This window comes from Physcomitrium patens, chromosome 7 (assembly GCF_059467195.1).
Source record: "Physcomitrium patens ecotype Gransden chromosome 7, ASM5946719v1, whole genome shotgun sequence".
Lineage (NCBI taxonomy): Eukaryota > Viridiplantae > Streptophyta > Bryopsida > Funariales > Funariaceae > Physcomitrium > Physcomitrium patens.
In genome coordinates this window covers 448,527-464,629 of record NC_143416.1, presented here as the reverse complement: position 1 = coordinate 464,629, position 16,103 = coordinate 448,527, and the positions used below count along the sequence as shown (strand labels likewise).

Below are 16,103 nucleotides of genomic sequence, written 5' to 3'. Positions count from 1 at the left end.
TATAGCAAGAAGTTCCTTATCGTGGATCTCATAATTGATTTCAGCAGCAGAGAACTTCCGAGAATAGAATGCAACTGGATGGAGCTTCTTATCTTCACTCATTTTTGAAAGCACAGCTCCCAAAGCAAAACCTGAAGCATCAGTTTCTAAATAGAAGGCCTTTGTAAAGTCTGGATGTACCAAAATTGGAGCTGTAGTAAATGCTGTCTTCAAATCTTGAAATGCCTTCTCCGCCAAAGGTCCCCATTCCAACTTGTCCTTGCATGTTAATCGAGTGAGAGGAGCAGCAACTTGAGAATAATTCTTGATGAAGATCCGATAGAAGTTAGCAAAACCAAGAAAGCATTGTACGTCTCTAACCGTCTTCGGAACCTCCCAAGACATGATTTCTTTTACTTTCTTGGGGTCCATCTTCAAACCTTCTGTAGTCGCAATGAACCCCAAAAATTCCATCTCCGTCTGGTGAAATAAACACTTTTCTAATTTGGCATATAGTCCTCGCTTGCGTAGTTTCTCCAAGACCAAACGAACATGCTCCTCATGCTCTTCCTCATTTTTAGAAAATATTAGAATATCGTCCAAGTAGATGACAACAAAATCATCGAGGTGTTCTCGAAAGATGTCATTCATCATATATTGGAAAACCGCTGGAGCATTGGTAAGACCAAAAGGCATGACATTATATTCAAAATGACCATACCTTGTACGGAATGCTATCTTCCACTCATCTCCTTACTTGATTCGTACGAGATTATAAGCTCCCCTTAGATCAATTTTTGTAAAGATCTTCGCACGTCCAAGTTGTTCTAAGAGACTAGAAATCAAGGATAATGGGTAACGATTTTTCTTTGTTACCTTGTTGAGGCCTCGATAGTCCACGTTTATCCACAATGAGCCATCTTTCTTCTTCACAAATAAGATGGGTGCTCCAGTTGATGATTTTGAATGACGGATGAAGTTCTTGGCTAGATTTTCGTCGATGTATTTTCGTAACTCTGCCAACTCCGTTTGCGATAGATTGTAGATTGGGCCAAAAGGTGGTTGTGCTGCTTCTTGCAAGTCTATGGCACAATCATATGGTCGGTGTTCCGGTAGTATGTCGACGTTCTTCTTTTGAAACACGTCTTCAAAATCCTTATATTGCTCCAGTATACTTGCTGTTGAGATCTTCTCCTCGGTAGTTGGAGCCGCATAAATGACAAATGGAGTGCCTTCCTTAGATGATCTTATAAACGCTCTTGCTCCAATGAATAAGGATTTCTTTTTTCGAGGTTTTTTACTAGGTTTTTTCTTGGGTGGTTTTGTGGGAAAAGTCATCTTCCGCAACCTCCAATCTATCAATGGATTATGTTTTTCCAACCAAGAAAGACCAAGAATAATAGGATTTGATGGGATTCTAATAATATTAAAAATAATATGACTACTATGGTCTTTAAACGTTACTTCTATAGGTTTTGATTCATGGGTGATGCTACCAGACAATAAAGGTCGCCCATCTATGACCTCAACATGAACAGGTTTTGATTTTTGTACTAAAGGGATCTTATGATGCTTTGCAAATCCTTCGTTTAAAAAACAAGCAGATGCTCTTGAATCTAGTAGTGCTAAGGTTCTCAGTTTTTGAGGGCCGATAAACAGAGGGATTGTAAAACAAAGTGCAGGTTGGGCAGAAAGAAAGGAACCTGATTGTTGTTGGGATATTTCATTGTCCAGCCGCACGGTTCCTACTGTGGCTGGGCATCTTCGTTTTCCTGAACAAATACTCCCCTAGTCTTGACTATGCCTCGATTTTGCTTTTTGGGGCAGTTTTCGACTTTGTGGCCTTCTCCACCGCAATACAAGCATAAATTTTCCTCCATACGTCACTTTTTTTTTTCTATAGTAAGAGATTTTATACGTACCGCATCAATTTGCATGTCTTCCACCTCTGAATACGAATTCACACCGCTTGCCGACATAGTTGGAGCATGGCGAATTGTATGTTGTCTTGAGTGCTGATCTTGGCGACGTTGGAATAGGCGATTATCGTACTTCTTAGCTTGGCTAATGGCTTCATTGAGCGTTCGTGGATCAGGAAGAGTTAACAGCAAATCCTTCACATCATCTCTTAAACCCCAATAGAATTGACTCATCAACGCTTCTTCATCCCAATTGATGTCGCATACTAATTGCCTGAAATTCGAAGCATAGACTGATGTAGAACGCATCCCTTGTCGTAGCGACCGGATCTTTATTGTAGCCCATCGAACCTTATCGTGTTCACCAAATGCTTCCAAAAAGGTTTCGAAGTTGTTTAATATGGATGATCGTTTCTCAAACAAAGGAGCAAACCATGATAGAGCTTGTCCCGTAAGTAAGGTTCCAACAAGCCCAACACGTGACTCCTCCGTTGGATATCGTTCGGGCTGTAAAACTGTTATCAACCTGATTTGATTGACGAATCCTCGAAACTTGGAACGTGTTCCATCAAACTTATTTGGAAGGCTAACTCGAGGCTCCTTATGTTGTAGAACTAGTGGTTCTTGTCGAACCTGAGGTAAAGTTGTTTCTCCAAGTGCCGAAATTTGAGGCTGGTGTAGTTTAGATTGTGCTATCCCAGATACTCCATCATTATGAAGCCTTGCCACTATTCCTTCAATCTCTGCAGTTCTTTGTGATAACATAGCGAGGGCATTCATAATAGCATCTAACTTAGACTCCGAACTTTCTGTCATACTAATGTCTTGACCTCCGACCATTCTAAAAGAAGGACAAAAATGACCCTATAAGAGGCAATATTGGTTTATAGGAGGGTAATCCACAACCTATAAAACGCCTTAAGAATTTCAAGAAGAGGGGTAATCCACTCTCTCCAAGAAGAATAAGACTCCAATATTGTAATAGAAGAAGTATCAGTTTAGAGGAGGGTAATCCGCAACCTCTAAAAAATGCTAGTATACCTTCAAGTAGAGGGGTAATCCACACTCTACTAAGAAAGAAGTAGCTCTGATATCTCAAGTTAGTGTAGTCTCGACAAACTGTCATGGACACAAAATACAGACTTGAAATCTAACAAGAAGTTCAAGAAGAAGTGGCAGAACTAGATTAAACAGATGAGTACAAGAACAACACCAGAAAGGTGAGCTAGAACTCCAAGAGATGTGTTGTCAAGACTGAAGAACTCTTCAGCCTCGATCCCTATATATACTCCTACTTAGGAAGCTTCTCGAGCTACTTCTATTAACTAGGAAGCTTCTAGAAGGTTCCAAAGACTTCCTTTCTAGAAGGTTCTAGAAACTTCTCGAGCTACTTCTATTAACTAGGAAGCTTCTAGAAAGTTCCAGGGGATTCCTTTCTAGAAGTTTCTAGAAACTTCTCTTCTAGAAGGTTCTAGAGACTTCCTTTCTAGAAGCTTCTAGAAACTTCTCTCTAAAAGGTTCCAGAGGCTTCTCTTCTAGAAGGTTCCAGAGGCTTGTTTTCTAGAAGGTTCTAGAAACTTCTCTCTAGAAAGTTCTAAGGAATATGTCCCTAACAATTATTTATGAAAGAGTTTAATTAAAAAAACCTATATATATATATATATATATATATATATATATATATATATATATATATATAATATAAATAATTAATTTTACAATCAATTTTTTATGAATATTTATAAAAATAGATATTTAAATATATAGTTTTTATTATGTTAGCCTTATCTTATAAAATTATTTATCATAAAATAAATATTTTTTGAAAAGTCAGTATGAATATATATATATATATATATATATATATATATATATATATATATATTATGATTTGAATTATATATCTTGAAGAGATTCACGTGAATGCATAGTAGCAAAAAATATGGAAATAAATGAATGGTTATTTTATATTTTGTATCTTGAGAATCGTAGAGATTGTTTTCCACATGTTTTAGAAGTGTTGTATATCTTGGAAAATATGAAAATAGGGCCTCAAACTTTTACACCAATGGTATCATTAATGGCTAAGTACATGTCCAAGCTTGCACTAACAATACAATAGGTGTATTTAAGAATGTGATTCTTTGAGTAAAAAAAATCCAAACTTTTTATGGCTATTAATTGTGAGACCTAATTTTTGGAAAAAATAATAAATAGAATAAAATCTTAAAATCTTTAAAAATAAAACATGATTAAATACCTACATTAATTTGACATTCTTTTTTAGAATATATCAAAGATAATTTAAACAAAAATGAAGAAACCATTTTCAAAGATAACTTGAAAAGTGTAAAGTTTTCACGAAATAAAATTTTATATATGTATATATATACATATATATACATACATATATTTATTTGTAAGGTTTTTTTATAACCTAAAATTCTTTATTAGCTTTTCAACACCATTACTACTTAGAATGATTTAAATAATATAAATAATTAGCATATTATAATTTTATCTTTGTGTATGTGCATACATATAATAAATCAAAAATTTAAATTTTATTACTATGTAAGATCAAGCAATTTATCATGTTTGATGTCTGTACATTTGAGGACTAAAGTATCATAAGAAAGGTATCAGTGTAGCATCTTGAACCACAAGTAGTGTGATAATCAAGAACTGTTGATTGTTTTTTTTCTCTAATTGTCTCTTTAATAGATCTATGGACTAATGGAACTTTGATTACATGGTCTTGGTATTAAGAATATAAGAAATTTATTATTGTAAATATAAGATTAAACAGGTTCCACTTTTTTGGGTTGCATATTATGTTCATTTTTTATGTGCCTCATCATTCTCTCTTTTTATCACAAATGCTGTTATTTGAAGATATCTAAATAATTTTCTATAATTTGAAGTATTTTGTAGACGAAATAATAAAAAAATGAGTAAATTTTGAGTGTGTATAGTTATGAAGTGTCTATAAAACTCAACAAAAAATGTTATTAACATCAATGTTGATTTTTGAAAAACCTTAACTTACTTGTAATACATGCAAATGATATGTTTTGCTATTTAATATATCATTTTTTCATAAATATGAAAAAAAACAGATAAAATGGGTTGTCACATTATCCTAGCATAGTTTAATTAGCTAATATATTAAAGTCTTAACTTGGACATATATAGGATAACAATATATAATATATGAGTAGAGTGCATACTATTTCAATAGGAAAAAAAATCTTAAATCAGCACTCAAAAAATAAATGCAATAATAAAGAAAAAATGAAATCTTTACACAACATCCTTCTAATAAAAAATTTAAATTTTATTTTGAAATATTATAGAATAATAACTTTTATAATTTGAAAACATGTAACAGTCAAACTTCTTCCATTAGAGATGTTGGTGGCTTTGACAATAGTATAGCATGATCTTTTTGAAAGTGTCATTGCATCAAATAATATTATTGCCCTTAAAATTTACAAAAAGTGAAAAAAACAAAACAAAACAAAACAAAACAAACAAAAATCAACTTACAGGTATCAAGGCAATAAACATTTGATATCAAAGTGGTCCGATGCATGTTTTGAAACCACAATAAACAGTGTATAGCAGTAGAAAGTTGTTTAGTTCCAAGTCAACATATGGTAGTTTTTTTTATTAAACAAAGTATACCTTCATACATTTGAGAAGTTTGCTATCACTCTTAAACTAATACACATTCATTCTTAAAAACACATTACTGTTCTTAAAAGAACCTTCAAATGCACTTTGGTTGTATATTATAACTAACATTACATTAAAATAAAATATAATATAATATAAAACAATAATAATGTGGGTGCAAGGTATTGCCTAATGGAACCTAGTCTATGGCCCGTTGCTCACAAATTTTGCAGAATGAATGCATTCATCGACTATAATCACGCTTGCTGTTATTCATCCATCCAAAATGTTCATGGGGTCAATTGAACCCATTTTGCAATCTAACGTAGAAGCTGCAAATGCGGACACTAAATGTACCCAGTCCAAACCGTATATGTACGCAATATGTACATACTACGGCGTAGACTGGGAGTATTAGCCGAGGCTGTGGCCGAATGAGAACCACACACACTAGTATGCCACGTGGCAAAACCTCAGTCACCATCCTAATCAAGGGCTCTTGGAGCCTCACCGATTGGTCAGAACCCGTTCCCGACTGTTTTTCATTGACTGTAGTTGGATGAACGACGTCATCGATTAGAATAGATGAATGATATTCGTGGATGAAATGTGGCAAATCCAACTTTTCCAAAGACATCCATTACAATATGAACAAGCGTGCAATCCAGAAAAAAAAAATTAAAAAGAATAAAAAATAGTAGATAGATGTAGTTGTTTATTTATAGGGATGTTGATGTTTTTGTGACTTTTATTTTTTTATTTTCTTAATTTATTTAGTTTGGGAAGGGATATTCCTGGCTGAGTACTGTACCAGTCTGAGTATACTCATTGCCTGTTTGTTTGATTCTAAAGAAGATTGTGTGTCAAACACATAGGCTTAATATTTGTATTGCCTCATTAGTGGAGCATCTATTTTATTTTATTTTATGCTTTTTTAGGAGGAGGAGGGGGGATTGAGGCAAGAGGTAGTTTTCAAAAACAGGAACTATGGTTGGGTAGATGGATACCTCACCCAAACACAGCTTTCTTCAACACCCCCATTAAAATAGTAATAATAATAATTTAGGTTAAAACAAGCAAATACAACTCAAAGAAAGAAAGGAATGGAAGTGCATTCCCCTAAACCTTAGAATATGGGCAAGCAGATAAAACCAACCTGGATTTATATTGTTCCTCTTTCTCTTCCTTGTTAATGTTGATGTTGTTGTTGTGTGTGTGTGTGGGGGGGGGGGGGGGGGGGAGTCTATGTCTTCTGATATGGGTTGTTAGGCTCAGATTTTATTGTTGGCAACTGTGCCTTATTCATGTATCCCTGTGCACAACTGAATGAACAAAAGAGGACCCAGTAATCAAGAGAGATTTGCCTCTTTATGAACAGTCCGCCAGCTTTGCCATATATCAAATGTTTGGGATCCTCACACCATGGAAAGGAGAAGAAAAAATATTTAAGAAGAGAAAAAAAAAAAAAAAAAAAAAATTGCCATAGGGGGGAACACAATGGGGAACAAGGGTGGAGGTTTAGGGCACCAATAATTTATTGGAAGGGAGGGGGGGGGGGATAGAGGAGGAGATAAGCATGCACATTTCCACAAAGATGACACACTTGGTTGTGGGATTCTGGCATATGAATGTTGATAAAAGAGCAGGAGACAAAGTTCAACTAAATTCTTAGTTGCACCAATTGGTACCAAATGGGAGAGGACATGGAGAGAGAAAGAATGAGTTAAAAAATGGAATTATCATTTCCCGAGGGAGGGAGAAACACTCTGCACACATATCCCCATGCACACACTCACACACTCACACACCCTCCACTGCTACTACAACTACTACACTCTGCACAAGCATCTGCCACCCTGTGTATATGGTGTTGAACTGAAATCATGCAAGGTGGCTTTCTCACACACACATTTTTAAAAATGGAAGAAGATAAAGGAGAGTAGAGTAGAAAGGGAGAAGAAGCCAACATTAAGAAGGAAGAAGGCAAGTGGGCACATTTCCCAACCACTTTTGAGAGTGATAGTCTCATGTGGAACCAAACAAACCATTCCATCACTTTTGCTTCTCTCTCTGTGTCTCTTTTTCCTTTAATTTTTAATTTTTAATTTCCTTCCTCCAACTTACCCATTTCAGAGGACAAAATTCTCAGCACACATCCTTTTCCACAATCTGAGCTTGATTGGCACAGAAGCACACAGTGTGAGTTTTTCCTTTCTTGTTCCACTAGAAAGAACCCACAAATCCCCACAACTCTCTTGTCCTTTCAGTCCTCTCTACTCCCCCCCCCCCCCACTCACACACACTGCTACTACTATCACTTCTGCTTAGAAGCTCCAAAGCATGTGTTATTCATCCATCCTTCATTCCCACCAACACACACACAGTGTTATGTTTACAAGTGCGGATGAAACTGTCTTCACGTGAAGACCATAGTTTCCCAGCATGAAAATTCATGTAGAAATGTTGTGGATATATATAGTAATAAAAATGAACCCCCCATGAACCATAGTTTCGTTCCTTGTTCCCTCTTAGACTGGATGCCCTCTCTTTCTCCTTGAATAGGGGGTTATGGATGGATGAATGAGGATGATGATTCAGTCCGAAGCGAGAGTGTTCATCCACCAAGGTCCAACCACCGAGAGACTGTGGAAGAGGAGGAGGAGGAGGAGGAGGAGGGCTCGTGCGGGAAGGGGCTGTTCTTTGAGACTTTCCCTGTGTCGTGCAATCGCTTCACGCCATCGCCTCGCGCTTCCAGGTGCTCTCTGGGTCTCGGCCTGCGCGGCGTCGGAGCACGAGGAAGTGAGCTTCACAACGAGCCGTCGGGCGGCGCGAACCGATCAGATTTGGGTCTGCTTTGGAGCGGTTTTTGATCGACCCAGGGCCTTCTTCATACCACTTCACTTCAGGTTTCTCACCTCAAGGCTTTAGACTCTCAAGCGCTTTGCGGTTTTCTGTGGTGTGGGATGTTTCATTGCGGTCTTGTTCAGGTGTGGATCTCCGCGTGATAGAACTGGACTGATGATTATTGTGGGGGGAGTATTATTTATTGATTTTTGAATCGCCTCGGAGATGATCATTGATTTCAAAGCTGAAACCTAGCTTGTCTCGACGGTTGAGTGCCCTTCCTAGAGTATCGGGTGTGTGCAGGCCTATTGTGGAATGCATGCGTCGCAGTCTTCTGTTGCACTGGATTTCTGAATGCGGGCCTTGGTTGGGACGCCCTCGTATTGTCTGGTTTTAGCCTCGAGTTAGTGAGTTAGCAAGTTAGCAAGTTAGCAGAAGCTGCAGTTTATTGCCTTGGGCTTTAAAGTAATTGTTTTCCTCGAGGCGAGGATGATGAATCAGGTGCTGTGGTTCGAGTGGCCTCCATAGTTTAGCGACCTTTTATTTGTTCATTCCTTTTTCGTTTTTCGGTTGGCCAGGATGTCGTGCTTATTTACTTTGGCGCATTGTCAACTGCTGCGGCGGCGAATTTTCCTGGTCGTTGGGTTGTGAATAGTATTCAGAAGGATGTCATTTGCCGTTAGGCAGGTTGTAGGTCAAGCTTGTCTGCCTCTGTTATCCCTATCTCGGGGAAAGCTTTACGCCTGACCGAATTCCCCTATGAATTTCCGACCTCTCTCTGTTGACCTTGGTGTGTAAACATCCACCGACGGTATTCAAGTTTGATTGACCCCCCCCCCCCTTGTCGTCATTAGATGATTGTTGGTTGAGAGAGTGTTGCGTGGTCTTCTGATTTCACTATCAGTCCATTAATTTGTCTGTGGTATGGGGGGACTTTGGTACGATGGATTTGAACTTTCTTATCTATACTTGAAAACTATGAAGAGTTTAATTCAAGGTCTCCTCGATAACTATGGTATGCTTTCCTTCAATCCAGTTGGTTCCAGGCACTACCAAGTTGTCATATGCTTGGCAATTGTGAAAGAATCCCGCAATGGGAGCCACTAAGTGAGATCGCAAGTGAGTCCTGTTGAAGATTTGCTGAAATTTTTGGTTAATGTGGAGTGTGTCTTGAATCTCTAATGACTAAGAGGTGCATCATACTCCATCATCTGTTTTAAAGTCTCATTACGTGCTGGTTGATTCTCTGGTTTTCTATCGTTTCTATAGCTGGTCCAAATTTTACTTATTATTTGAGCCGCCGCTTATTGTTGGCCTTTTTCATTGGATCAAGTTTTGGCAGGTGAGGAGAAGTGTTGAAGAAGCGCAATGGGGCTCCTGGAGGTCAATCCTTACACCATATCTTTGGTTCGAGTTGTCTATTAAAAAAACAGAAAGAAATAAGAATAAGTTGCAGTTTGAGGGACGATCATGTTTCCCCGTGACCATTCAAATAAAAGAATCCAATACGTTACGTACAGGGTTCCTTACTTTTGCAGCGGAAATAGGCTTTGGAAAGCATCTGCTACCGAAGATGCCCCAAGTGGCACTATAAGCTATCTGTAGTAATGGCCGTAAAGAGTGGGCTTAACGGAAGAGGAACGAGTTTTGTTTCTTTTGTCACATGCACTAGCCATTTTCCTGTGGTCCTTCCAAATTCCTTCTAGACGATTTAGCTGAAAACTACTCTGCTTCATTCTGGGTGCAGGGTTTTATCAAGTCGACAGCCATGATCCTGGTCTCTGAAATCGGAGACAAGACTTTCTTTGTAGCAGCGGTAAGGGTTCTATTTAGAATATTGGTTAGGTCCTATTTCTTTCTATTAACGCTCCATCTTTGGCAATCCATTCAAAGCTGAGCAATCTAAGATGACGAATTAGACGTGTGAAACATTACCTCAAATATGTTGGGTTCTAGCTTTGCACGAGTACTGTCCTTTTTACAACGTTTGCACCACCATAGTGATCATGCGACGCGACCCTAAATTTTATTAAAATGGTACGTGCAGCTTATGGCCATGCGTTATTCTCGAGGGATAGTCTTTGCTGGTTGTCACAGTGCACTTGGGGTAAGTAAAACAAATGAGATTTTCTTGCCTGTTTTGTGGTACAAACTTCTTATTTTTGTTATGGTACCTGTATTTCGTATTTTCGTGGTGTGTTCTATATGGCTGCATGGATTTACCAGAGTACTTGAGAATGGTGTGGACGGCTACTTATTTGTGTAGTTGAACAATTATGTTGAAAGTTTATCCTCGGTTATCTGCAAATGTTTTGTGAGCGATTGTGCTGTTTTTCAAAATTTAACTAAGCTCCCATGCATCCGCGATGTCTTCAAAACAGCGTAAGATTTTAGCTGCATGCGATAAAGCTGAACCTATTATTTGTTTATCTGTGCAGCTAATGACTATTCTGTCTGCCTTGTTCGGTTGGGCAGCTCCGAACTTGGTAACATTCAAACCTGCTCTGGTTATTGATTGAACGTTCTCTCTGAGTTGGGACCGAACTTCTCTGATGAATCGGAATTGGCTACGATATGAGGATTTTGTAACTTATCTGGATCATTTGATATAGTTCTAGACTTATTGTGTCTTACTGGCACTTCATGTTTAATGACAAAGTGTGTGACATCGAAGAACTTCCAACACTTGCACCTGAAAACAGATTTTTCAATTTATTTCTCACGATTTTCTTTCTACACTTTCTTCATTGCAGATTCCCCGACATTGGACACATTATGCTGCCACTTCATTGTTTTTCTTATTTGGTTTGAGATCATTGTATGATGGATTTACGCATGAAGGAGGGTGAGATTCTTCATACCCGCAAAGTTCGTTGTCTCTTTCAGCTTGTTTACTCCACACAAAAACATTCACGGAGAGAGAGAGAGAGAGAGAGAGAGAGAGAGCTTATTCATTACTTAACTACTGCATTACCACATAAGGAACTGCTTCTCTACCACCTGATTTTCATGAAGTCGCCATTAAATCGCTTATTTATCATGGGTTCTATAAACGTGTCGGCTCTTTGTTGCAGAGAATCCGCCGAACTGGCGGAAGTAGAAGCTCACTTGCAAGCGGAGGACAAGCGTGATGATAATGCCACAGCCAAATCGCCAAAGGTAGTGTCATTATGCATCGCTTCGCATTTGTTTGGGTGGACGCTTGCTTATGCAGTATACAAATGTCTGCCCTTCAATATACAAAATTTCTACGTCTTCTCAAACCACTCGAGCTGCCACTTGATTGTGTTGCAGACAAAAGATGGAAAAAAGCAGCAAAACAGTGGCCTGCTTTCACCTATTTTTTTGGAGGTATGGGGTTTTATTCGAGGTCAATTTCATGCCTAAGAAAGATTTTTGACTGGCACCTTGCTGAGATTACGAAATACGTGTCTTATGTGTCATCTGCGTGCATGTATGGTGTAGGCATTCTCTCTCACATTCCTAGGAGAATGGGGTGATCGGAGCCAGGTAACGTGATCCAATCCTGACCCTATGCTTGTGTTTGTGTCGAGTGTTTCCTTTACCTCTTATTACCCTGGAATGAAATTCAGAAAATTAGAGACAATTTTGATCAAGAAACTTCTTTACCTGATGAATTCGGCTATCCAATGCGAACATAAGAGAACATTAGTGTTTCACTATCTAAATGCTGCATGTTGGATCAGATCGCAACAATAGGCCTGGCCGCTCAAGAAGATGTTCTGGGAGTAACTTTGGGTGGCATCTTGTACGTTTCCTTCTCTTCTACAAGTGCATTTTATATACGTTGTAACTCCTCGTTTTGCTACACTTTTAATATGATAGTTTCAGATTACGCGTCATTGTTTCAATGGTCAAGAATTCCTTGGTGGGAGGTTGTTTTTTGATCAGAAGTGGGAAATAGTCATCATCTTGCAATCATACGCGCTTTAAATTCTAGGAAATCTGCTGCTGCTGCTGCTTTTTTTCAAGAGGCCCTGTCCTGACTCTTGAACAATCAGTTTTTGGTTACCCTTTCTAAACTGGTGGTTGTCATTTGAGCCAACGGTGTATATCTTAATTTGAACTAAGGGTGAGTAATGGAATAATGTAGGGGCCATGGGATTTGTACTGGAGCTGCCGTCATCGGAGGAAAGCATTTAGCAAGCCGAATTTCAGAGAAAACGGTATGTCGCGTGCAAGTCCATTCGAGCTATCTGGATTGCATTTGTTTGTCATCAATCGTAGCATGAGTCTATTAAAGCGTTGTGTCCTGTAGGACCTGTTGTGATCGCTTATTTTTTGGTTTTCATAGTTGTTGTTTTCTCTGAAGCTCCAGATATTGGTGATGGCTAACACTCCTGAGTTTATCACCGCACGCAGGTGGCCATCTGTGGGGGCGTTCTGTTTTTAATCTTTGGCGCCCACGCACTTATTACTGGTGCTGGAGAATAGACTTGTCTTATTATTTGCTTTTTGGTTAGCTTTCTGGGGCTGTGAGCTGTTTATTGGTCTGTTCGCAGCTGGTGTGTCCAAATAGATGGACGAATTCGAGTTGCATATGGTTCGAGTCCTTATCGCTGTATAGAGTGATGGGCAGAAACTCAAGCATCTGAGTTTCTAACTAGAAAAATCATGCATTTACAGTGAATTCAGAACCGTATGTCCCTCGTCACTGAGGTCATTGTTGTACTTTGATTAGTTTCATGTGTGATGGCCCCCTCCTCTGCATTATTTTGCAACTTTCTTCGGTCTTCCTCGATTCGACCCATTTATTTTCAAATGAATGCTTTCAGCTTTTCTAAGCTGTTCGTTGAAACTTTTGACTCTATTAAATACTTCACAACAAGATTGCGGCGCTCAAGTGGGAGTTGACAATAACACGTGACGAAATTGACACACTGAAGCAGGTAAACATCTAGAAATAAACTTCAATGAGTAGAGGAAACATTTTCAACGGGTTGTGATATCAACCAACAAAACTCAACTCTTTGCGTGGAACCTCTCAATAGTCAAACGGCGTAGAGGTTGACAAAGTAATTGTGGATTCACATTTTGGATTATGATACTGATGAAACAAACATGGAACAATACCTATATTAAAGTTGAATAGAATCAGGATTTTAAAACATTTGAAACTATGATATTGTACTACAATGGATTGCTGTTCAATCCTAGAATGATTGTAAAGTAATAATTGTTTACGGGTGTTGATCTCAAATCAAATAGACTTGTTCTTTGATCACACTTATCTTCCAGTACTCTTGAAAACAAGTTAATTGGAATTCTTCAAGCTTCCAAAGTCTGGAGGGTTTACAATGATGCTTCGGAGTGGCTGTCGCAAAGCGAAAGGGTTTCGAGATTAGTTGTAGTGTAAATTGTGTACTTGATCGAGTGTAGGTCCAATCACAGTGGAGTGAAAGAGCTCAAACTTTACTCGTTCCCATCGGCTGAAAGTGAAAACTTGTGTTGGAAAGGAGCATCGTGGTGGGATTAAGAAGTACATTAGGGTTTGTGAAAACCCGTGTCGGAAGGGAGCACTGTGGTGGGATTAAGAAGTACATTAGGGTTTGTGAAAACCCGTGTCGGAAGAGAGAACTGTGGTGGGATTAAGAAGTACACTAGGGTTTTGCCTAAGGTGTGTTAATTGATTAATCAATCGTGGTTAAGTGAGATTGCTTAATCAAAGTTGTAGATGGCGACGTATGTAGAGATAAGCACAAGCTGGCCCATGCATCGGTGGTGCCCATTGCCTCATAAGATGGAAGAAGCATGGAAAGAGCGCGCAAGGAGGATAGAGTAGAACTGGAGTTGATCATGGCGGTGGAAAATCTAGGCAAGTATGCGGCATTTAATCCAACCCATGCCACTCCTGGTGAAAACCTTCCGGAAGGCTTAACCAGAAGTAATACAAGTTTCCTTTTGAGTATGCGTGTGGTTGAAGTGCATTTAAATGAAGAGAAAGTTAAAACAAAAATGGCCTTCCTACAATGATGTGCAGTGATAGCTTATTTTGTGGGAGTCCGTCCATTGGACAAATCACTACAAGCTTGGTTTGCTAAACTACAAGGCAAGTACAAAGAAGAGGCAAAACTGGGTTGTGACGTAGGGTACGGTTTTTTTCTAGTAAGCAAGGAGAAAATAACCTCGCAAAAGGTCCTCATGCAGACCCCGCAAATCTCAAAGTAGGGAACCTGCATCCTCCAACTATGGATGGCAGGTTTTAATCCGAGCAGCCTGAATGGCATGAAAATGCCAACGTGGGTAACTTTGAAGGTGATACCTGATGAGATAGTAAGTAGTGCGAGGGATCTCACACAGAATCTTGGAACCGTGCTGGGTAGAGACAAAAACAACCGCAACGGAGTAGATCAAGGGTTTTATATTGCTCTTATGAATGGTTGCCCCTATAACCTCACGATTGGATCGAATAATTCCATGACGGAGAGCATCATACACATCGAGGTGGACTCTGACAACCTCTTGATTCGGTGCATGCACTATCTATCCACCTCACATTTGGTACACAAGTGTTCAGCTGGGTAAAACTCAAGACGAACTGTGGATACATATTCACAATCAGAGAGCACTTGGCCCCTTGGTCAAATTCCCCAAGCGGAAAGAACAACCACGCAGGTAAAAACCAACCTATATCGAACGAAGAAGTGATTTGCCTTCACTCGCCCACACAAGGGATAATAGTATTCCTTTTCGAAACACCATTCACTGGATCTACTGCTAGCCTCGGCAGATCAACAAGAGATGAACATCAATTCTAGATCAAGAAAAATAAAAAAAGATGGGACGGAGTAAATACCAACAACCCGGCACAAAAAAGTCTAGAGTGGACTATTTGGCGAAGCAATGAATAGGGTTGGGGATGGAAATGTTCCCCAAAGTCAAGTGAATTCTCGGATATTAATGAGCTAAATGAGGCTTGAAACGAATGATATGATTGATGACAAAACAATGGATACATAAAAACGAGGAATACGAAAAACTAACAGGATCTCGGAAAGCTATTGTTGATCTTCCACCTAGAACTGAAGTTGAGGAATAGAACCGAGGACAACTTGGTACAGCAAGGAGATCTAGCACCTGAGCTTATGAATGACGCACTCACCAACCTGTCACAAAACAATGGGGACAAAGTAGCCATGCTCCAACCAGAATCTAATCGAAGAATCAAAATCAAATCCCATACAATATCAATACAAATGGATTGGTCGAAAGAAAACCTGGGATCCGAGGGATTCGGGGGGAGAAATCCAGTGGCTTAGCCGATTACAGAGGCACCAAAAGAAACTATTTTGGTCCCATTGGTGTTAAAGCAGCCCCTCAAGACTTTGACCTCAACAAAGGCCATACCTCACAATCTGTATCTATGGGCGCTCATCGTGGCACCATACAAGGTGCGTCTGAAAACTCTCGGTTGGTACAAAAGAAAACAAATGAAACTAGATCCGAGGAGATATTTCAGTCACCTGACTGCTTTGCAAGAGCTACAAGAAGGAATAGTCGAGAGCTCTTGGAATACTTGACTTTCCTCTTCAATGAGTGTTACATTCAGAGATTGAACTCTGCTTGCCGACAATGATCCCTCCGCCTAATACAACAATGTGAAGTTGGCAAACCTCTCTTCTCCCCCTCCCCTCCCCCTTTCAACAACAAACGAATGCAACC

The 16,103-nt window shown here is 39.1% G+C and overlaps 1 protein-coding gene across 5 annotated transcripts; it reads left to right on the top strand.

The window, feature by feature from the left end:
* The first annotated feature begins 8,268 nt into the window (after positions 1-8,268).
* Positions 8,269-13,112, top strand: LOC112284210 (GDT1-like protein 4). Of its 5 annotated transcripts, none has more exons than XM_024523812.3 (13): positions 8,269-8,482; positions 9,457-9,539; positions 9,763-9,803; positions 10,168-10,236; positions 10,468-10,527; positions 10,859-10,906; positions 11,174-11,265; positions 11,495-11,579; positions 11,715-11,771; positions 11,886-11,930; positions 12,128-12,189; positions 12,535-12,607; positions 12,804-13,112. In XM_024523812.3, exons 3-13 carry the CDS (start codon positions 9,789-9,791, stop codon positions 12,873-12,875), a joined length of 678 nt encoding a protein of 225 aa, XP_024379580.1. In that variant the 5' UTR covers positions 8,269-8,482; positions 9,457-9,539; positions 9,763-9,788; the 3' UTR covers positions 12,876-13,112. The 5 variants fall into 5 exon arrangements, with proteins under 5 accessions (XP_024379580.1, XP_024379579.1, XP_090107742.1 ...); XM_024523811.3 differs by having other exon boundaries at positions 9,754-9,803; XM_090251616.1 differs by having other exon boundaries at positions 9,457-9,612.
* Positions 13,113-16,103: the final 2,991 nt, after the last annotated feature.